The following is a 23,206-nucleotide window of genomic DNA, read 5'->3' as shown; positions in this document are numbered from 1 at the left end:
TTCCCTTGTGCTCTGAATTGGGTTCAAAATTACAAGGCTACGGAGTTGAACATTAGTAGTCCAAAACCCAAAAATTGGATCGGATGCTCAATGATGGTTATAAAATAAAATAAGAGTGAATTTCTAGGCTTTTGAGAATATAATTTCTCTAACGAATCCGAAATTGAGGAATAGAAATTGGTTTTTAAAAAGGTGGGGTTATTAACGGAACCATTAAGAAAGATTTTTATTTGAGTTTTTCGTCACCGTTTATACTGTGGTGACGAGACCATATATGCCTATATTTAAGTATGGATGATTTAGATAGAAAGAACAGGAAAAAAAACCAAAACGCTTCTTTAATATTAATATAAAACGTTACGGGTTAATTCAATAATTTATTAATTTTCCTTCTTAAATTTCCTTATCACGTAAAAATCTGCGCAAAATAAATTTTACCTTTTGGGCTGAAATAGTTCGAATTTTGTTTCTTTTGATTTTCAAACTTTGGGTGCTCGTTATGAGTCAAGGATTTCAGTAAACTGTTGGTTTCATCTATGGCTTGTGATTCTAAATAACAAACAGAAAATAAATAAATAAATCCTCAGTATTACAGGAATACGCACCTTTTAGCATCATATTACATTGAATAAAACTACACGTAATAAAATACAATGTATGTTACTATAATTCTCCCACCCCTTTTGAATTTCAATCAAATTATTTTGCGGAAAAGAAAAAAATTGGTAAGAGGAGCATTTAATTTTTATCCTTTTATCAAGATAACTAAATCAAATCAGTCAACTACTAAATTTTTGAGTAAAATATTTTTATTGAGTTGTAGACAATCAAAATCCAACACTTGTAATATTTGGATTAATTTTGTAATTATTTTAAAAGCTTCATTAAGGAAATCTACCACAAAGTGGGGTTTAAATATAAACTTATAAATCATTCACAGTGATGACAACTGCTCCGGACAAGCTACCATAATGTTGCTCAACGCAAAATGTTTTTATACAATGATTAAATTATTTTACATGATGTATGGGTTAGGGGCCTGCAAATAAAGAAGGAAACTGCTCCGAAAGCGCAAAAATAATTTTTAAAAAAAACGGTAAATAACTACTAAGTAAATTTTGCAAAGATTTGACTTTTTTTACTTGCTTTTTAAAAGGTATAGTATGATATAAGTACTATAAAGTTTTATAAGCAATTAGCATTACATTTTCAGTGGTTTGTAACATATGCTAGCCTCACTGCACCGGAAAAGGTTAAGACAAAAGTGTGCTACCACTAGGAAAAATTTTCCTGAAAAGTGGCATTGTAAGCAGACGTTTTATTCATTTTTAAAAGCAACCCTTTTACCTGCTAAGCACAAAGATCTAAGACAAACAGAACTCAGAGGCAAGGATAAGGGCTGCTTAGCCGCTCCAAGTGCCCAGCTAATGGGCAATACTACTACTACAATTCACTTTTAGCCAACATTTACAACACTTTTAGTTAACTAGCATGCATGTATGTTTTAAACGGTTTGAACCATTCAAATGAAAGGGTAGTTTAAAATCATTTTAAATTAAATCTTTCAAACAAGAATCAAGTTTTGATACCACACAAAATATCAAGATAATTTCTTCTTGGAAGAGTTGGTAAGTACGCAATAATGTATTTGACAAAGTTTTATAATCCTATTTGAACACACAAGCCTGTAAATGTATGTAATTCCAATAAACCAATAATGTATTACAGTAAATGAAACTGTCTTGTTTCTGCAAAATATTGCTAATGATGATTTGAGTAACTAACATTATTCTTNTAGCATGCATGTATGTTTTAAGCGGTTTGAACCATTCAAATGAAAGGGTAGTTTAAAATCATTTTAAATTAAATCTTTCAAACAAGAATCAAGTTTTGATACCACACAAAATATCAAGATAATTTCTTCTTGGAAGAGTTGGTAAGCACGCAATAATGTATTTGACAAAGGTTTATAATCCTATTTGAACACACAAGCCTGTAAATGTACGTAATTCCAATAGACCAATAATGTATTAGAGTAAATGAAACTGTCTTGTTTCTGCAAAATATTGTTAATGATGATTTGAGTAACTAGCATTATTCTTTTTAGAAAAAAGTAAACTTACTTTTAAAGGAACCCTTGGAACTAATTATTTAATATGATTCTTATTAGAGTTTCTGGTTAAGGGGTTACTGTCACTAAACTTAAACTTTTGCAACATAATACCACTTTTCAATAAACGCATCTTCTCCCCTTACCAGTATAAGCTTATTTCTTCATGACTTTTGAGAACGGAACCAACCAGTACAAGATGAATTGGTTGGTGGCGCTACGCGCCAAGTACCGAGGTACCCAACATATCCAGCATCTTCTCACCTTATAAACAGCAGTTTCTTATAAAACATATTTGGATGGAAAATATACCTATACCTATACATAATACATACTTATACATAATATATACCTTTATATAAACTTAAAAAATACTATTAGAATTTTGAAAAATAAACCTTTCTTTAAGTATTTCAGTAGATATTTCTTCTGCAATTCTGATATGGAATTTTTTGTGACAGTTATTCTACTTAAAAATTGAAAACTTGATTTTGGATCTAGAAGAGAGAAAAAAAAACACAATATGTATTTTAATTAATTTGTAAGAATCAAACATTTCTTGTAAAGTATTTAAATGTTGAAAATACGCATAGGTAAAAGACAGACGATGCCAGGCTCAATTAAATGTAACAGTAAGCGCTAAAAATGCAAATATTAAAAATTACTCCTCGTTGTATTATATTTATTATTTGGATGCCATTTTTATAAAATAATTACACGGGATAGTTTCAACAATACAACTCATAATGCAGTGTGTCATCGATGTGCAATGATGATTCCGCCATAATTATTCATTTCATAATTATTTAATATTATCTAAAATTATTAATATCACAAATATGTATTTTAAGAATATTATAATTACACGGGATAGTTTCAACAAAACAACTCATAATGCGAATGTGTCATCCCTGTGCAATGATGATTCTGCTATAGTTAATCATTTCTTAATTATTTAAAATTATCTAAAATTATAAACATTACTACTATGTATTTTTAGAGAGGAAAAGTTTAGAGAGGCAGTTATTTAGTTTCCATAAGAAGAAGAAGGAAAATATTTTTCAAATAGTATCACTCCCATTTTAAGTGTCATTTTCACAATAAAAATTTTCCTGCCTTAATGACTTATAAAAAAAATACTATGCTTAATTATTACATCTTATCAGAAACATAGCAATACTTATAAGCAATTCAGATTGAGCATGTACTGTGTCAATCACACAGTTCTGTAGTAATCGTAGAGTCAAAATATAATGGAGGACACACATTATAATAATTTTATCCTCGATATTGTACCCCGTGAATAAAAGGGAGAATAGAGAAAGAAAATTTACTCCTTCCGTGTCTCCTCGTTATTTCAAGGAAGAAAATCGATGATGGAATTTTAGCACCAAAAATCGTTAAATATGGTGGATTATTGTGTCACATTTGATTGCTCAGATACATTTGTTTAAGGTGGACTTCATACATTTCATTAATTTTCCGTTAAGTAGAAAAAGTAAATTAGTAGCAAATGTAGCAAACAATACTACAAATTGCAAAAAGAACGTCGAATGTAAATGGTCAATAGTAAAGGGTCAATAGAAAGATACAGTATGCAAAACAAAATCTGCCTATTACGTCTGTTTTAGAAAAAAATTAGTTGCTGAAAAATTAAACTCATTTTCTTTTCAAATACTAGCCAATACTTTAAGTTTTGAAAGGTACTATCCTGAAATTTCAGGATGAATAAAACCACAAAAATTTTTCCAACAAAAAAGATATACAAAGCCACGGCAATAAATAATTCTTTTCTAAGTATGATTATCGATTTAAAACTGCACAGTTACCAATATGCTGAATATGTTCCAATTTCAGTAACAAAAAAATTTCTGAATTACAGAACTTAAGCTTGCATAACCTTATTCAGTTTTACAAATTAAGAACTTCATCACGACTTTACTTGGGATGAAGTTATGGAGAGTTGAGAAGTGAAGCTAATGTTATGATTAATGTTATGAAGTTATACTCGGTATAATATTACTCGACATTAGAAATCGACAACTATCTCAGTGCACTGCCGTGAAGCAGCATTTACTGATTTGTCGATTATCAGAAAAATATAATAACCAATTTGTGGAAAAAGTGAAGGAATAAGTATTGGAGGGAAATGTGTCAGGCACTCAAATTTATTAAATCCAGATTTAAACATAGAAACAAAGTTTGCTACCAACAGAAGTAATTTACTCTCAAAGCAGAGTAAGTAGGTATATCTGCAGGGATTCAGAAATGAAATGGTGAAAATGGAAACTCGCATGCTTTTTTATAATAATATTTTAGTCAATGACAATATACACATTATTATACTGAACAACTATCTCAATGGCCGACTGAATTTTTTAAAAAAAAATATTCCAAAAAATTATAATAAGAACGGCAAAATAAATTTTAGAAAAATATGTTATAATGAACTTACTTGGCTGTATTTTCGGCCTTCTTAAAAATTCCTTATGATTCTCCATTATTAAGGCATATCTCACTTTATAGCGATCAATATAATGCCATAAATTATGCCCGTCATCTTCCCTATGTTCTTCATCATAAAACGCTAATGTTGTTCCTAAAGATAGAGCAGATAACACGAATTCCCAATTGGAACAATTTACCTAATATGAAAAAAGAATATTAATTGTAGGTTGAAAAAAAATTGTCGATTAGTTAACAAGATTAGATTTTGATAGTTTTTAAACTCTACTTTGAATTTGTGATTTATCAAAGTATGCAACTACAATATTTCAACAAAGCTTAAAAATTAAAATAAAGGAATCTTATACATTTTAGCTTCCACTTCAAATTCACAACGCAGGTCTGATTTCAAATTTATACAAATATCCGCCTAAATTAAAAGATTGTGTCGTTTGTTATGAAAATCTGTACTTTGAGTCTAATTAGCTAGAACTTCAAGGAAGGAATTTATAAAAACTGATGCCTTTATACAACAGAAGAATATTTTTTTCTAAGAAAGCTTTAAATCATAATTATTTTATTAATTAGTTTTTTTATTTCTCTATAATTTTTGACAAATGGCTATAACTGGATCTCAGCGCTGTTGCGGTGGGGGAAAAAAACCTTTTTTATAAGGTAAAAAAAAGCTGGTGCTTTCATTGCTTTGTCATCTACCTGTATCTCGGTTTTGCAAAAATGCATTAATTAAAATTATGTCTACTGGAGGGCGTATTGAGGTTTATGACGCACGTGTGGCGACGGACAGGATAACCTGTTCAACCTGCCGGGCTATAAAGCACTGTATTATGTTTTTCAAGTGAAGTGCTAATTTTAATAGTCACCACTATTAATTAGTAATTTTTGCTTTGTATTAACCACCACTTCGTACCTTGTTAGTCACCAAAGTGCCTAGCTCGAAGGACAAGACAAGACTTCTTAGCCACATGTAGGCATCTCTAAATTATGGAATCACTTTTATACTCTATGTAAAAAAAAATTCTAGCAGCAATTGATTTGCAAGATTTTCCTTACCATAAATGTTGACACGATTTGAAAGATCATGCTTGAAGCTTTAAGAAACGGTGTCCTTTTTACCCATGCAGAATTTGAGTCGAACAAAATATGCTAACTGCACCGGGCACGCAAATATAATTTTAAAAAAACGGTAAATAGCTACAAATTAAATTTTGCAAATGTTTGACTATTATTGCTTTTTTTTCAAGGGTATAGCATTACTTAAATATCATAAAATGGTGAATTATATAAGCCTACGAATTATTTAGAAATAGTGGTGGATAAAAACCTACTAAATTGAATTTATTAAACGAAGAATCACAATTGATAAACTACCACTTTAAAATCTATATTTGCTGTCCGGAGCAAGCTGGCATCTCTGAAAATGAGGTGAGAAGGGCCATTTAGGCCTCAGATGCCCAGTTCTACAACAACGAATGAACGAACGAACGAAAATGAGGAGAGGGAGTTAAAAACTTCTTTCCAGTTTTAATACAAGCAATTTTTAAATCACTCAATTGGATTGCGATATTAATATTACTATATTAGAGTATTTTAAATTATGCTTGTCTTGTAAAAGGAAAAAAAACTTTCAACTTTATATGCTAATTTTATATAAACTTTCAACTTTTATATATATGCTAAAATTTATATAAACTTTCAACTTTTTATGCAAAGTTTGTATAGGTAAAAATGCTTGCAAACTTTCTTCGCTTTTGGGGAAAAAAATTTTAGTGGTAGCTAAGGTATAATTCCCTGTTTTTAAATTTGATTCAAAAATATCTCCTACACAACTGCATGTAAATGATTCAAAAGTTCATATGAAACTTTATTTTGTTCCAGTTCAGTCGTGGGGAGGCTTTTAAAATGTTCTGAAGGCTTTAATTTTTAATTGTCTTAAAAGTAGCTTGCCCGTCTGGCAAATGGTAAATAACGTTTGGCAAACTGAGTTAGCAACCATTAGAAGGATTTTACTAGTGAATTATTAAACCAAGAATAATAATTAATAGACTACCACTTGAAAATATTTATTCGCTGTCCGGAGCAAGTTGGCATCTCTGTGTATATAAAAAAAAACTATTTTTGTGTGCTCCATATTGCATTAATTTTTTCAAACCATTTTAATAACGATAATAACATAAAAATATTAAAAATTTACTCAAATTATGTGTTTTTTATAATCTTGGCTTCGCCGGTCACCGGTGACCCCCATGGCATTCAACGTGTTAATATTTTTTCTGAGACTCATTTGAAATCCTGGGCGTAACTCATCATGCCATAGTACGACTAAAAAGAAGGAATTAAAAAGAATATACCAAAAAGATTTCAAAGAAAATTTGAGTCATAGAATATTATTCACCTGAACTGGAAATAGTGTAATAACTGGCGAATTTTGCTCTGGTTGAAATGATTGCTGAAGTATAAGAAAATATGAAGGTATAGTAGTTAATGCCTGAAATTTCGTTTCTTCTTCCTCAATATTTGTTGCCATGCCTGTCTTCTTGGATATTTGGGAAGTCTGGCAATAGCTATGAAATAACAATTATAATGTTTACTAGAAAAATATGATACATCAATCCTATCTACCGAATATTGTCCAAAATGCTAAGTAATATATTTTATGATACGTTCGTAATCATAATGTATTGAAGGGAGAATAGGCCATAACATTGAGCTTTATTTTTTCTTTTATGATGCAAAACTAAATTTTTGCGTATCAGTCATGAATAAACAAGACACTTGTTGTACTAAGTTTTAAAAAAATTAATTTCTTTTTGAAAAATGAAGGAGATATTGGTGTAAGTTTTTAATTACATTTAATTAAAACAGAAATCTCTAACACTAAATTCATAAAAATAGTTTAAAACTTAAGGGGAAAAAATTTATAGCAAATGAGATTCAACAAATGAGATTTATTTTTAGAAAAGCCTGATTTTGGACTTACCCAAAACTGCCATGGTTGATTAGACCCATATAAAAAATTGATGTCATTCCAAAGTAAATCGTTTTTTAATTGATGAATTTTTGTTGAAAATACAATATGTAATAGTGAGTTTATATTTTTTTTAATTATTGCAATGACTATATTACAGTATTTGTAATCAGCATGCAAAGTGCGGCCAAAAAGTAAACAGACCACCCTGACTAACTTTTGATCTAATGATCGGATCTTCACGTTCTTGGACTTATTCTTAATGGTTTGAGGGGGTGACCTCAAATATGCTAATGAATAAGTGTAGACGATATATTAAGTTACGAAATAAGACACAAAAACGTACTTTCTCAGAATAAACACACCATTTTCTCGACGGATTCGGATTTTTGACCCCCAAAGTATAGCGGGTAACCACAATCTGGGAAATGTTAATTTTTCTTTTTGTGTATTTCACCATATCTCGAGAAGTTCTTGAGCGAATTGAAAAATTTTTGTACGCAATTCTAAATAATAATTTTTATTATTATTTCATTTGATAATAGTCCAAAAGATTTTGAATTGTAAGGTATACGACTTTTCGTATAATTTCAATGTATGTAAATGAACATGGCGAAGTACAAAATCGGTCAAATAGTTCCCGAGAAATTGAATTTTAAAGAAGTCGGATATATAAAATGCAATTTCTCAGAAACTATTCCACCGACTTCGCTCAGATTTTAAGATTTCGCCATATAAATTTACACTTTTCAAAATCCCAAAAAAACTATATACCTTACAATAAAAATTTTTTGAACCTTTATTGAATAAAATAATTTAAAAAAAATAAATGAAAAAAAATATTTGACAAAATTTATTTTTGCATGGAATTACTGTTGGATAAACGAATTTTATAATTGTGCACACAAATTTTTCAATTCGCTTAAAAAGTTCTCGAGATATAAGGAAAAAATCCGAAAAGTCAAATTAACATTACGGGGTCCAAGCTTTGAAGCTCTATCCTAATCAAACTATTGGGACCGTATTTCCTAGACTGCGGCTACATCCCATATTTTGGGAGTTAGAAATCCGAATCCGTAGAATGAATGTTATGTTTATTCAGAAAAAGTATGTTTTTGTGTCTGATTTCGTAACATAAAAAAATCGTCTTCACTTATTAATTAACATATTTCAGGTTACCCCCCCCCTCGACCCGTTAAGGTTGAGTTCTAAGACGTGAAAATCTGATCATTACCTCAGTGTAAACCATTTTTTTTGGCGCTTTGTACATGATTTCAAACGCGATAACATATTTTTAATTAAATAAGAGCTCAACTGTGCTGACATCGAATCTCCGATACCACTTATTTTAACGGAAACTGTTCTGTGACTTTCTTAAAAAGTAGTCCCCGATTTTTGTTCGACAAAACAACTTTCCAAAGTTTGTAGCTTTACAAAATCAAAAACAGAAAATATCTGTGTCTGAAAATATCTTTTACTTTTCTTTTCTTATATATAATTGTAAAACAATAATGTAGTAATATCTAAGCTATAGTGATATCGTAAGTGCAAATTTCGTTTTCCAAGTTGAATCACTTTTAAAAACAACTCGTATTAGTAATAATCACTAACCACTTAGCTGGCAAAGATAAAATATTGTCCGTATGAAAGCAGCTTCCTTAGAGTTTTTTTTCCGGGATATTAACCACATGAGTGTTCAACTTTTTTTTTCTTGAATGTAAAGTATATATTGACTAAACATACGATATAACAAAGAGGGATAGTAACATACAATTTACTTAACTTGAGTAAAAGATAGATTTGAAATATTCTTATAACTAGTTCTTCAATTTTCTCGGGTCAGCAATAAAGCTAAAATAGTTTTAATTATGATTAAATAATTTATAGCAATAAAATAGCGGGTGTTATTTATTCTCTCTGTCAACTTTCTTTTTCTTGTTTTACAAATTGTATAGAGCGTGGAAAAACCTTTTTATAAATAAACAAATGTGTGATATAATTAAAATAATAACTCAAAAGCCGTCTTACCTGCTATTCATATCTGCTATTATATTTCCTATCGTAGATTCCGTAGCAGCTTGCTTTAAAAAAGGAACACCTGGAAGAAGTGATCAAATCGAGATATTTGTAATCCTAGGAGTGATATTTTAAAAACACGATTTATGAAGCAAAAATTTATCGGCGAGTAAAAATTTGAAACATCTGTCACAGGCGAATAAAAAATAAAAAAGTTGAAGCAAGATTATAATTTTATTTGTAGTATTATACACCGAAGAGCGATTACATTATGACCACCCTCCATCTATAACAATGGGCTCACCCAAGTTTTGATGGTTTCTCGCCCAGGAACAATGTTTTCATGGGTCACATTAGGATCCATAATCCTCATAGAACAATCCCTGACGTCTGTAAGCTACTTGAACATAGTTGCAGACCAGGTTCACCCATTCATGGCAACAGTTTTTCCTGCGGGGGATGGTGTTTACCAACAGAATAATGCACCATGTCATAAGGGTCGAATCGTCATGGATTGGTTCGAGGAACATTCCAGTGACTTTCAAGTCATGTCTTGGCCCCCAAATTCAGCTGACCTTAATCCAATAGAGCTTTTGTAGTCCTACTTAGAAAACCAAATTCGTGCTGCCACGCTACTCCCTCGCAATGTGAGGGAATTGCAGGACCAGTTGGTGAGCGCTTGGTACCAGATACCTCAGACTACCTATCAGCACCTTATAGAATCAATACCACGGCTGGTGCTAGCAGTTTTGAGGGCTAAAGGTGGTCCTACCTGTTATTAGCAGGGTGGTCATAATGTAATGTCTCTTCGGTGTACATGGAATCTGACTATAATATATATACAGTGCACCAAAAAAACAGACCACTCTAAATAACTTTTGATCTAATGATTAAATGTTCACGTTCTAGGACTCTATATTAATGGCTCGAGGGGGTGATCTCAAATATGGTGATTAATAAGTGCAAACGATGTTTTAAGTTACGAAATTAGTCACAAAAACTTATTTTCTCTAAATAAACCTACCTTTTTTCGACGGGTTCAGATTTCTGACCTCCAAAATTTAGGGGGTAGCCGCAATCTGGGAAATATAGGCCTGAGAAGTTCCTATAAATAGTTCCTGACTAGTAAGAAGGAAAAATCGTTCCTGAGAAATCGAATTGTAAAGAAGTATATTTAATATTCGATATCTCAGAAACATACTTCAGAATTTACATACTAATTTAAAATGACGAAGGAAAAAAAATGTATACCTCACAGTTCAAAATTTTTCGATTAATTTTAAATAAAATAATAAACATTTGCGCAATTTTAGTTTCGCCTGAAATAATTTTTGTATAAGCGAATTTCATAATTGCATACAAAATATTTCAATTCTGGGGTTCAGAAATCCTAATTCGTTGAAAAAAGGGTATGTTTTTTTTCAGAGAAAGTATGTTTTGTGCCTGATTTCTAAACTTAAAATATCGTATGCACTAATTAGTTCGTATATTTGAGGTTACCCCTTCAAACCATTAAGAGTAGGTCCTAGAATGTAAAAATTCGATCATTAGATCAAAAGTCATTCGTTTTTTCTTTGTGCACTGCAAATATATGTATATTATGCTAAATTGTAAAGTAACTATCAAGATTAAAAATATCTCCTTAATCTGCACATACTGGTGTTTTTGTAAATTCAAATTCGATGTTATTTTTATTCGTTCGTTCGTTGTAGTGGAACTGGGCGTCTGAGGCCCTTTTCCCATTCATCCTGAAATTAGACTAAGAAACATACATGACAAAAATAAAGTTTGGGGAGCAAAATGGATGTATTTTAATACATTTTATGTTGTTTCTTAAAAACAAAAACTTTTGCTGCTATATTCAATTCTACGAATTTAATTTATTCTAACACACTGCATACTGTCAACTTTTCCGAATAACGCAATACAGCTGTTTGCAACATAAATATTATTTAAACATGATGAAACTCTCTTATTTTACGGGGGGAGGGGAAGCAATAGTTTCTATTCAATAGAATTTGTTTTTCTCATTTCACACGATTTAAGAAAGCAAACAAAACGATGTCTGCGCGACGTCGTTTCAAAAGTTGGCGATGTTGACATACGTACGTACTCGCAGCTTGGCATCACTCTGGCGTGCACTTAGATGTCAACAGGCTCTCTTTATGGGGATAATGTTTTCTTTTTTTTTAATTTGAAACAGAATTTAGCTATTCTTCTTTTTCCGTTCACCCCTGAATATAACCTAAGAAGTCGGATATATTGAATTGTAACGAAAATAATTCTTACCTTTTAGAACATTTAGAATAGTTCTTGAATCGTTGTTTCCATTGGGCGGAAAATGACTCGTCACAATATATATCTTTGATTTCATTTCTGGCCACATATAAAGCTAACTAAAATAATAAAAAAAATCTATGAATTTTTTTAAACAATTTTCTTTTAATAATTAAAGGCCAAACGTTTCCTTTAACATGTTTCAAAAAGAGACTAGCTACTCAACTAACTTATTCTTTAAATTCATATCGAACAAACGAAATATTCGTTACCACCTACCGTCTTTTTACAGACTTCAACACTGATGTTCGAAAAATTTAATAATGGTTATAAGAAGGAGGCACACTCCGATTATTTGTGACCACTAATTCATGTTATTTTGTGAGAGAGAAAAAATATTTCGGTATGAAGATTCAGCGTCATGACCTCAAAAAGTTAAAATGGTATTTTAAAAAAGGGGAATTACTAATTGCATTAAAGTGCTTAGCAATTACTATACATAACAACTAAGTGCATAGCAATTACTATAGCATTTAGAACCTGAAGCCCATTTGAAACCTAGCCCATTTGAAACCTGTTTTAAAAGAACGGTTCCTATTTCAAAGAAAGTAAGAAATGCTAGCATAAGGATTTCGTTATTATAAACCCACGTTGAACAGCCGGCACAACTATGAGTTGACGACTATCGATGTTTAACCCAGTAACCTGGTAATTTTAAATCAGACCTGGAAAACAAGAGAATTCCTGTTTCAAACATTGGGACAAAATAGCCTTTGTGAAGGACTTTTTGATGGAACTAACCTGCATTTATGTTACAGGGAGAGGGAAACCACCAAAACCTCCCACGGAAGGCCGAGAACTCTAACCCATGATCCGTCTACCTTGGAGGATATTTTACGTCAGCACTATGGTCGGTGCGAGCCGGGTGCAGAATTCGTATCAAACCAGTCTTCGCTGGGATTCGAGCCTGAAATATTTCATTGGAAAGCGAGCACTCTATCCCCTGAGCCATCGCCGCTCTTGTGTTTCGTTATTACAGGGCTATCACAGGTGACTAAAATTGTACGAAGTGTTAAAAACACTTCATTCATTTTTGTTTATTTAATTTACGTAATTATTGAATGGTAACTACCACCATGACATGCATTGTAAATTACTTATTTTTAAAGCAAAAAAATTCTTTGCAAGCACCTTCAATAATAAACTGAAAGAAATGTGCTGGAAAAAAGTTGCTAGTTTTAATCTCTTTTAATAGATATTTCCTTTTTATTAAACTTCCCTTTTCTCATTTTTAGTCGCCTGTGGCACCCCGGGTTATGTGTGCTTCGTCGCTCAGTAAATTTAATTTAAAGTATTCTTTTTTTACCACTATATGATTATAATTCAACAGTTTATAAAAAGAAGTCGCTTATTTTTCACATTTCTCGTAGTGAAACTTTAATAACGTTAACAAAATAAACTAAAATTCAGAACACTGTCGTTTTGTCCACCACTCTATAAAATATTTTGCAAATAGCATAATAGTTGACAACCCTGTATTCACGATCTACGGTAGCAGTTGGTATTGTGCTGTTTGTCTAAAAAATGTTTTAACTCACTCAACTTTAACTAGCGAGCCTGCTTGGAAATCAAGCGAATTTTTAAGGCAAAAGGTGCGTTTTTTGTTTCTTCATCGGCACCGTCTATGTCCAAGAATACGACTTCAGTCACACACATACTTCACAGCCAGTTTTATAATGAGACCTCCATTCATTCATCCATATATCGTGATTTTGATATGAACCAGAGAACGATCAATCACCAATACAGAAGCATTGATTTTTTTAAAAATGGAAACCTGGAGGACTTTGTGATCCCTACTGGTTTAACGTGCACCAGTCACCATTTAGTACACGTGTATTCTTCGGCCGGTGGGATTCAAACTCACGTTCTCACAGACTCGAGCCTTACGTCCTACCAGAAAGGTTGTTTTTTTCAATTTTAGGAATTTAATGGGACAGTTTCTTTAGTTTTTTTTTTCGATTTACAACCAGGAAATAATAGTTCTCGTGTGGATATATTTTTCTAAAAAAATAACATACAGAGGTAATACTACCATTTAATATGGTATTCTTGTAGCTTCAATTTTTTTTTCTAGAGGTAGTAAAAGTTATAAGACACTGTTCCTATAATTTAGAATTAAAGGATTTTGCCCTGCAAGACAGTTAAATTGATTAAACTTATGTATAAAAGATCAAATAGACAAATTTTCATGTTCTTAAGCTCCTCTAAAAAGTCTACAAAAAAATTATTTATTTCAAAAATTTCCGTTCCAGTTTATGACTAATTAAAGAAATATTTCACTAAAACATCAAATGCTGAGGACAAACAGAGATAATCACAAAAGCAATGTAATATATTCTCCAGATCAGTCTCATTTTCTTTACAACAATTACATTTTTATAACACTTGAGAGAGCCCTATTAGATTTTCATATTCTATTCTTTTAAATATCGAAAAAATCTATATATCGTGATGAATTCGAGATGCCGACTGGCTGACCTCAAGTCAGAAAGTTCCCGAGTTCGAATCCCGGATAAGGCATGAATGTTCTTTTCATTTCTTCTCTGTACTATCTATCCTTCTTAGTGTGGGAGCAACGTTGGTCCACCTACTATGATGCCTCTGATAGAGTGGCCAACAAATCTGTTTGCTCCTGTAGATACCCAAATGACAAAAAGTCGATTCCGGATGGGCATTTGAGAAGAAAAAATCAACTCGAAGTTTATAGCAATTTTTATGTGTTTCCCAATCAATAGATAGCATTCTCCTTAAAAATTCTTACCTCATAAACTGAAAGTTCCAAGTGAAACTCAATAATATTCTGTCAATCATCAGAGAAATAATGGCAGAGGCGTCCGAAGGAGTATCCTCGGTGCTGTTTTCTATACAACTTACACCTACGATTTCCCGAACGAAGACACATCAAATGACTACCTACTGTGCTGATGACACAGAAATTATATCTAAATTCCAGATGCGCAAATAAATCTATCAAAGATCTTAACCAAAGTTGTCGAGTCATTGAAAAATGCTGTGATCTTTAGAAAATTAAGATAAGTGTTGAAAAATCACTGTTATTAATTATTAGGAACCATAAGACGATTTCTTAGAAGGAAGCAAAAAAACCTATCACGCAAAATATCAAGATTCTCAACAAGATTGTACCGAGAATAAAGCAACAAAAATATTTAGGTGTGATTTTTAATGATAAATTAATTTAGAGAGAACGTGTTTCCTGAACGTGTAAACAAAGTACATTCTTCGCGTTAAAACATCTCATCAGAGTTTACTTAAATCTTTCACTCTCTAACAAGGGACTCAGTTGTTTGATATGTTTACGACCGATCCTTACTTACGACTCAACTGCCTTGGGCACTGCCCACAAAACTTTCATTAAAAATTACACACTTGTGAAAACAAATTTCCGAGGAAGATTACTGGTGCATCCTTGTGCATAAGAAATAAGGAATCTACACAAGGATTCAAAAACAAAAAAAAAGAACTTACTTTGACGAAAGAAAGGCCAAATTTTATTAGAAAGCACTGGATGGCGACACTGCAAATTTTAGCTGCATCTTTAGTATAGAATTAATTACTGGTAACATCAGATACAGCCTTGCTATTAGCTTTTTACTATCCCACGGCCCACTTTCGTATAATTTTTGTACAAAATTTACATATTCATTGCTCTATTTTTGTATAATTTTTATATGCTTTGACGAGTCAATCCTCTGTGCATCAATGAAGTCCAATGAGAAGGAGGATGTCGAATTTTAACTTAGTTTTTATTTATAACCCATACTTTTTGCGACTGCATATTCATACCTGCTAACTTTAATTCGCCTTGAAGATGATTTTTCTGAGTGCTATTTATATGACAACAAAATGAACAATTCACAGGCAGAAATCTTTTTACATTATTCTAGAGCATAAACCGCACTATAGACTAAACTGAACTGAATTTTTAAGTTGGGCAACTCGGTCCACTTTCGGCAATTTTCCCATTCATCATAAAAATACAAGCAATGTGTAAAAACCAATCTGTTAATTTCAGAACCTGTTACAGTACAAAGGAGGCATTACAATTATCACCATACAATATGACAAATAAAGTAATAAATAATGTAAAGTTTTTTGTCTTAAAAGTTCACATTGTTATTAAAAACAAGTTATTTGAAGAATGTCTCTATGTCCATAATATATCCTCTAGTTGAATAGTAGATGAAGAACAAAATAATGATTATTATGCATTAATATGCATACATAACTAATTTTATTATGTGGGAGTTAAAATTATTTTAAATTATATTTATAAAGCCAATAATTAAATTAAATTAGAGGCATAAGATCTCTGCTATCATTTTAAATATAAAAATAAAATCTTCCGGAAAAACCGGAAGAGTTAGCAGTTATGTAAATTGATTTTCATTGTTTTTTTTCTACTTCTTATTCTTATTTGTATCGAATTTTTCTCTCGTTGCCATATTTCATTCAATACAAGATAAAATAGGAAGGTGCCAAAAGGCAGATTCCTAGTAAATATTCATTTAAAACAACTTCGCAACATTCAGATTAAAGCAGTAATGAAATAACTAATATGTTATGTCTTTCAAAAAGAAAAAAAATAATTCGAAGAATTTCACCGTTACATTTTCAATAAGAATCTTGTTATACACTAGGGTAAAATTTATCAAAACATGTAAATAAATTCTCTTACAACAAGTAAAACTCTTACCTTATCTTCCAAAAAGATCCAATTAATCCGAATTTGGCCAGTTGCAGACAGAAACTGGACAAACCTTGTGATTGCTTATATATTATATCTACAATTTGTGAATGGGCAGATATGCAGGTAACAATAAGGAAAAAGGGGTGATAATACGGCCCCTTGCTGATAAGGTTAGTGAAGGTGAATAGAAATACGTGACCTAAAACAGGGAGGACTCTAAAAAGTTAAATGTTTTGGGCTACACCACTGCATGTAAATAAATCAGATATTTATAATATGAATGCAAGTTCGAACGGGCCCAAACAAATTGGATTAACATTAAATTGGTATTTCCACTCAGATAAATTTAAACTTTTATTTTTAGCAAGAAATCATTTTAATTACCATTGAGGATATTCTACATCATCACTACGGGAGGTGGGAGCCAGGAGTAGGATTCGTATCAACCAGTCACCGCTGGTATTCGAAACTGCTTTACCTCAATGGAAGGCGAACACTCTATCCTCAGTGCAACCGTAGCTCTATTATTATAACTCTTAGCAAATAATGGTACTTACGAAACGTCATTCAAGTAGAAAAAAAAACCATTAATTAACCCCTTGGTGACGGGTGATTCAGAAAAGCATTCGTACTAAATCAGAATCAGGATGTAATTAAATAAAAAACGGTAACTAACGGCTAATTTGACAGACTTACTTTGCTTTTACTTTAATTATTGTTAGTTTAATCATATATATAATCAATGTTAATTGAAAGTATAACTAATAACTTTATTTTGAACAAAGTAATGGTGAATTAAATAAATCAAACAATTATAACTCCGCCCACAAATAAACTGCTGAAGAATTACTATGATTACCAGTTTTATTTTTTTATCCTGGTCGATACGGTTTCATACTGGCACGTATTTGTGACAGTCGGCGTGAAAGGGTTAATAAAAATGAAAGAAACGTTTTTGTATTTTACTATCGACCTTCAATTAAATTTTTATTTGCTAAAATGCAACTTTAACGGTACAAAGGGTAACCTCTAAATATGGTAATTATTTAGTGCTGACTGTATATTATATTAAATTACGAGGTAAAATACAAAACGGTCTTCACCCATATATAAAAATGCATTTCCCCCTCATTTATTTATTTTACAACTTCTAGGCTTATAGTACTTGTTCAATTGTACGTCATTTGCGAAAGATTTTTTTAGAGTTTTTTTTAATAATTGAAGAAAAATGTTTCAATAATAATTTAAGCAATAGTAAAACTATCCATAGTTTAAATTTAATAATGAAACAAAAAGCCCGAACGCCTAAGAATACATTATAAGTCTCAAAATCTGAATTATATATTTGTGATGAATCAGTTCCAATTTTTTTAGAACAAAAATAATAGCTGAAAGAAGATTTTCACTTAGTTTAAACATGATTAAGCACATTGAGTGAATATTTAGCTCGTGAAATCGTGTAAGCTCTGTTTTAACCCTTTGACGCAGAATTTTTATTAAACAAATGTTTCATATATTTTTTCATTACTTTTATTAACTCAAAATAAATTAAAAATATTATAGTTAGCACTTTAATAATTTATGGTTAGAAAATACAGCAAGAAACACAGATGTCTTTTTCTGTTTTAAAGATAAATTCTTCCCAACCCGGCTCACTGCAAACAATAGTTTTTCAAATTTGCACTTATTTGCAGCTATTTAGATCTAAGAGAAAAAGTCATTCATAATTGAAATTTTTTTAATTTACAAAGTCTATTATTGATACATTTTTGAATATGAATGAAAAATACTTATTTTAACTACTTTTAAGGAATACCAAAATAAATTTTTGCTTGAAATTAGTGGGTCTGAAAAAATTATTAAAAGGGACATCTGTGTGTGCGTCAAAGTTTTAAAGGATTAAGCGTGATACGAAAGAAAACATATTTAACACGTTGAATGCCACGCTAATTTTACATGGCTTGCCCGCCTGGCCAAAGTTTTTTTTAAAAGATTTAGCATGCCATATCAGAAAAAGTGGTGAATTATATAAGCCTGCGAATTGTTTAGAATAATAGTGGATAAAAATCTACTAAATTGAATTTATTAAACCAAGAATCACGATTAATAAACTACCACTTGAAAATATTTATTCACTGTCTGAAATAAGTAGGCATCTATATATTACAACTAGTGGGAAATATTGAACTATCACATTTGATGTTTATGTATCAGAATATGAAAATGTTAAAACTTCTGATGTTGGTTAAAAAAATTATTTCAAAAACTGAAAAGTAAAATGACACAGATAAATATGGTGAAATGGAACCACAACTACCACTAACATTTGCAGAGGGCCATGAAGCCTTTGAAACAATGAGAAATTTTCTGTTTTCATCTTAATTTATAAAAAAAAGAAGAGGAATCTGTTAAGAATGTCGAATATTTATTTTTTGCATTGAAAAGATTGAATTCAAACAAAAATTTCAACATATATTAAATATATAAATGTTCTTATTCATCTTTTTTTTTATTGCCTCCTAAATATTTTTCTATTAAGTACTTAATCTTTTCCTTTAAAATATTTTATACTTGTTGTAAGCATATTAAGTTTCAAGTTCATTACTTCATTATTACTTTCTATGCCTTTGCAAATCAATATTTAGAATTTTATGATAACCCAAACGGGTCATTATATAAATGTATATAAATATATGTATATAAATAAAACTATTTTTGTGTGTTCTATATTGCATGAATTTCTTCAAACCATTTTAGTCACGATAATAATATTAAAAAAAAATTTAAAATTTACTCAATTATGTGTTTCTAATAATCTTGGCTTCGCCGGTCACCGGTGACCCCCATGGCATTCAACGTGCTAAGGAGCGTGGCCCTGGAAAATGAAATGGTTATTATACATTATACAGATTGTTTCGAAACTTATGGGCATAAATTTGAAGGGTGATAGAAAACAATTTTACATGCAATATTCACCATAAAATACAAGCTATAGCACTGTAATAGAAAGCATAAAGCGCGAGTTTTTTTTTTTTTAACATCGTTCTGCTGTGTATTTGTGAAGGCATGTCTACATACTGTAATCAGAAAAATGGGGTATACATACCTGCCTACTTATAACCCTTTCGAAGATGATTTTCCCCAGTGGTAGTAAAATGGTATTTAAACTACAATTTTAGGCAGAAACCTACACTGTGTTTTGAAAAAGCTTATGCGGACTACCACGACAGTATTACATACTAATATATATACTTATTTTTTTTTAAAATTGTGGTGGTCAAAAAGATAATAAATGAAGTTTATAAATGCAAGGAATTCATAGTAAGCATACATTTTACTACCACTTTAAATATAGAAATTAAATTTTACGCCAAATGCGTAAAAGTTGGCAGGTATGGGTATAGAATGGGAGTGCTCTGTTTAGGTAAAACTGCTCTGGGAGATCTTAATCTTCCAACCATGGTCATATATCTAGTTCAATTTTTAGGGCTCTACCTTTTAACAGCCATGGTAGAAATGGCACGTAAGTTTGACCCTGGCTACATGACGTGAACACCGCCTGAACTGGTACCCCTCTCTCCGAACTCCCACACCACAACCAACGGAAGAATTTTCAACCACGACAGATTTAACCTGTAGCTTGCTTATACACGTTGATTGTTTTGTCGGCTGTCAGGATTGAACTCGCTACCTCCAGCTAGCAATGGGGTTAATTTAAAACAATTCAGGACCTTAAGTTTTCAAAATGGCAAAACTGAGCTTTTTTTTCTTTCTCTGAAACAAAAAATGTATAAAATGAAGATTGTAAGAAAAGATGCGTACTGATGGATTCAGACTAAAACAACAGACATCAACTCCAATTAAGACAATTAAGAAGGAAAAAAAAGAGTGCTAATTTAAGTATTGTAAGAGAAAAAAAATACTCACCTCCAAAAGTGAGTCAAAATTTAAAAATACCGTGTTTAAGGTATTTCAAATAGAATACAAATCCAACGAAAGAAAATAGTCAAAGAATTCTTACTCACATACTTTACTAACAACAAATACTATTTCTTAAGATTCATAACTGACTTTTCTATCAGCAGGGAAAAAAAAGAACAAATCTTAATTTTAAATGATGACTTTACATAAGTGGTAATCGTCATTTTCGACGGATAAGGAAGAAAAATTTCATTTTCTAATTGCTTAAAATTAAGTCAAGTGATTCGACATTAAAAATATATAATTTTCATATATAAGAAATTTAAAGTATACTTAATATTTCTAGACATCAACATTTAAAATCAATGCCTTATGAATACTATCATATGATCCCACTAAAAACATTTACAGTTTAGTTTTTTATAGATATTTAGATAATAAGGCAATTCAAGGGTATAGTTTGAAAGAATAGAAAATTTCATTTAAAATATCTTAATTTCTTGAAAAAAATTTTTAATGTTATAGGCCACATTTTTATCTTAAGATGTTTCAATTTGCGACAATTAGAAACGTGCCCCAACTAATAGGAGAAATAAAACTCAAAACTACATTCACGTTCAAATCATTAATAATACTGGAGAACAATTCGTTTGTTGAATTTATTCTAATGTTTGATCTTCCCAAATTCGAATATGGGGGTTTCAAATCTGAAATTAGTTTTGTTTGGAAAGCAGTAAGCTTTTTAAATGTTATTTTTTAATTTAGTTTATTTATTTATTTGTTTTTTTGTCTGAAACAAGAGACTGATGAACGTATTCGTATTGGTTTAACTATACACCATACATTTATAATCGTCGGTGAACAGCCTACCCGATTCTTTCTTTGGGTTTACGATTACTAATGTTCAACTCCGTAGCCTTGTAATTTTGAATCTAATCCAGAAAACAAGGAAATTTCAAAAACAAGTATTGGGAGAAATTTGCCTTCGTGTTGGAGCCAACCTGCACGGAGAGGAAAACCATAAAAACCTCGCGCGGTTAGCCTGACGGCAAAAGGACTCCAACCGTTCCATCTACCATTGAGGGTATTTTACATCAGCGCTTTGGTCGGTGCAAGCCGGAAGCGGAATTCGTATCAACCAGCCATCGCCGAGATTCGAACGCTCCATTCCTTGTACCATGACGACTCGCACTATACGTTTACACTTGTCTGCTTGTTTGAAAATAGGTCTTAAAAATAAAAAAAAGACATTCTACTACATTTAAAAGACTACATTCACGTATCGCATAATAAACTGAATAGCATTATCGCCTAATTCCTATCACTCGTTGCGTAGCAGACAATTGGGGCAGTCACCATTCACACGAGTGAATTTAAAAAAAAAAAATCCTAGTTAGGAATATAGCATTAAATTGCATAAAAACTGTAGTTTCAAAAGAGAAACGGATTGCAGATTTAAAATAAGCGATAATAAATATTTAAGATTATTTCAAAAATGTCATGCAACAAAAATCAGAAGAAAAAAAAATCGTTCTCCTGTGTCAGTGATATTTTTGGACGCAAAATTTTCAGAAGAACGCTTGTATGATTTTTTTTTTATTCATGATAGTTTGCATGTTTTGGAAATTAGCGGCTTTATTTACTAAATAAAGATTTTTTCGGGGACAATGTGCATAATAAATATTCTTATATGGATAAGAAATTTTGCTAATGCTATTTTTTTATTTTAAGTTCTAAAACGGTTTCTGAAAATAAAAATATATTCCCTTAGCAACTATTCACTTTCCAAAAGTAACATTACTCTTTAAAATCATCATTGTAATATTTTAGATGTGATGAGTTTCTAATTAATGAGACAACTGGAAATCGACAAAACCCAATAATTAATATGAAATGAATAAATTAAAATCAAATCGGATGTAATAAATATTTCGGACATTCACCAAAGCGACTATGTGATTGTCAACATTCACCGGTGAAAGTCAACAACCACCGATTTCAGTCATTCACAGTAACATGCACATCATTTACATAATAACCTCATCTGGACGTTTATTTCATACTTTGCCTAAATAGCATCCAGCATTATATACAGGGTCTTTATAATTAAAGTTCCATTTTGAAATGGCTATAAAAATAAAACTACCCGACCAAATGTCATCAAACTTGGTAAATGTCTATAAAAGGTCATGGGATTTTAGTTCCCCCAAAAAAAAAAAAAAAAAAAAAAAAATCACAAATTTACCACTAGCGGAGAATGGCGCTGTATGCAATAGTATTAAACAAATGTGAAATATGCAAATTTGTTTTACACGTCATGTGACTGCAGTTATAAAAGTGAGGCGCCTTGTCTGTCAGTGTTCTAAACAGCAAATTTTAATGAAATCTTTAAATTTGAAAATTATATCAAAGATAAAAACTACAGACCAATAGCTGCACATTTCACCTCCGACGCCTCATATCATAACTATCAAAACAAATAATTTCATCAACCTTTCTGATAATAACGTTTACTCATGCTGATACAATTTTGAACAACTCCAAAATCAAACAAACACAGTTTAGAGCAAGCTGCTCTATTTATTTTTGATTCCTTTTTAGTTATTCAAGCAAAGAGCTTGAAACATTCATAAAAGCAACTCCATTGCCTGCTTACCTCATTGCTCAACCAAAACTGTTC

The 23,206-nt window shown here is 31.1% G+C and overlaps 1 protein-coding gene across 5 annotated transcripts in view; it reads right to left on the bottom strand.

Moving 5' to 3' along the window:
* The window catches only part of LOC107456328 (uncharacterized), a 29,973-nt gene extending 9,322 nt beyond the window's left edge, over positions 1-20,651 (bottom strand). The window contains exons 1-8 of one of the 5 annotated variants that reach the window (XM_071182133.1): positions 20,533-20,647; positions 19,400-19,480; positions 11,847-11,953; positions 9,570-9,639; positions 6,969-7,137; positions 4,566-4,755; positions 2,509-2,607; positions 439-549 (exon numbers count right to left, since the gene is read on the bottom strand). In XM_071182133.1, coding sequence (XP_071038234.1) covers positions 439-549; positions 2,509-2,607; positions 4,566-4,755; positions 6,969-7,137; positions 9,570-9,639; positions 11,847-11,943 — 736 coding nt within the window. In that variant the 5' untranslated portion in view covers positions 11,944-11,953; positions 19,400-19,480; positions 20,533-20,647. Of the gene's footprint in view, positions 1-438; positions 550-2,508; positions 2,608-4,565; positions 4,756-6,968; positions 7,138-9,569; positions 9,640-11,846; positions 11,954-14,658; positions 14,870-16,611; positions 16,801-19,399; positions 19,481-20,532 lie in introns of those variants that run through there. The other 4 variants (XM_071182134.1, XM_016074181.3, XM_016074189.4 and 1 more) reach the window with 4 other exon arrangements.
* Between the last annotated feature and the right edge of the window lie 2,555 nt (positions 20,652-23,206).

The sequence above is a fragment of the Parasteatoda tepidariorum genome, chromosome 6 (assembly GCF_043381705.1).
Source record: "Parasteatoda tepidariorum isolate YZ-2023 chromosome 6, CAS_Ptep_4.0, whole genome shotgun sequence".
Taxonomy (NCBI): Eukaryota; Metazoa; Arthropoda; class Arachnida; order Araneae; family Theridiidae; genus Parasteatoda; species Parasteatoda tepidariorum.
Note: the sequence above shows the minus strand (reverse complement) of the source record. Positions and strands in the feature narration are given on the sequence as shown.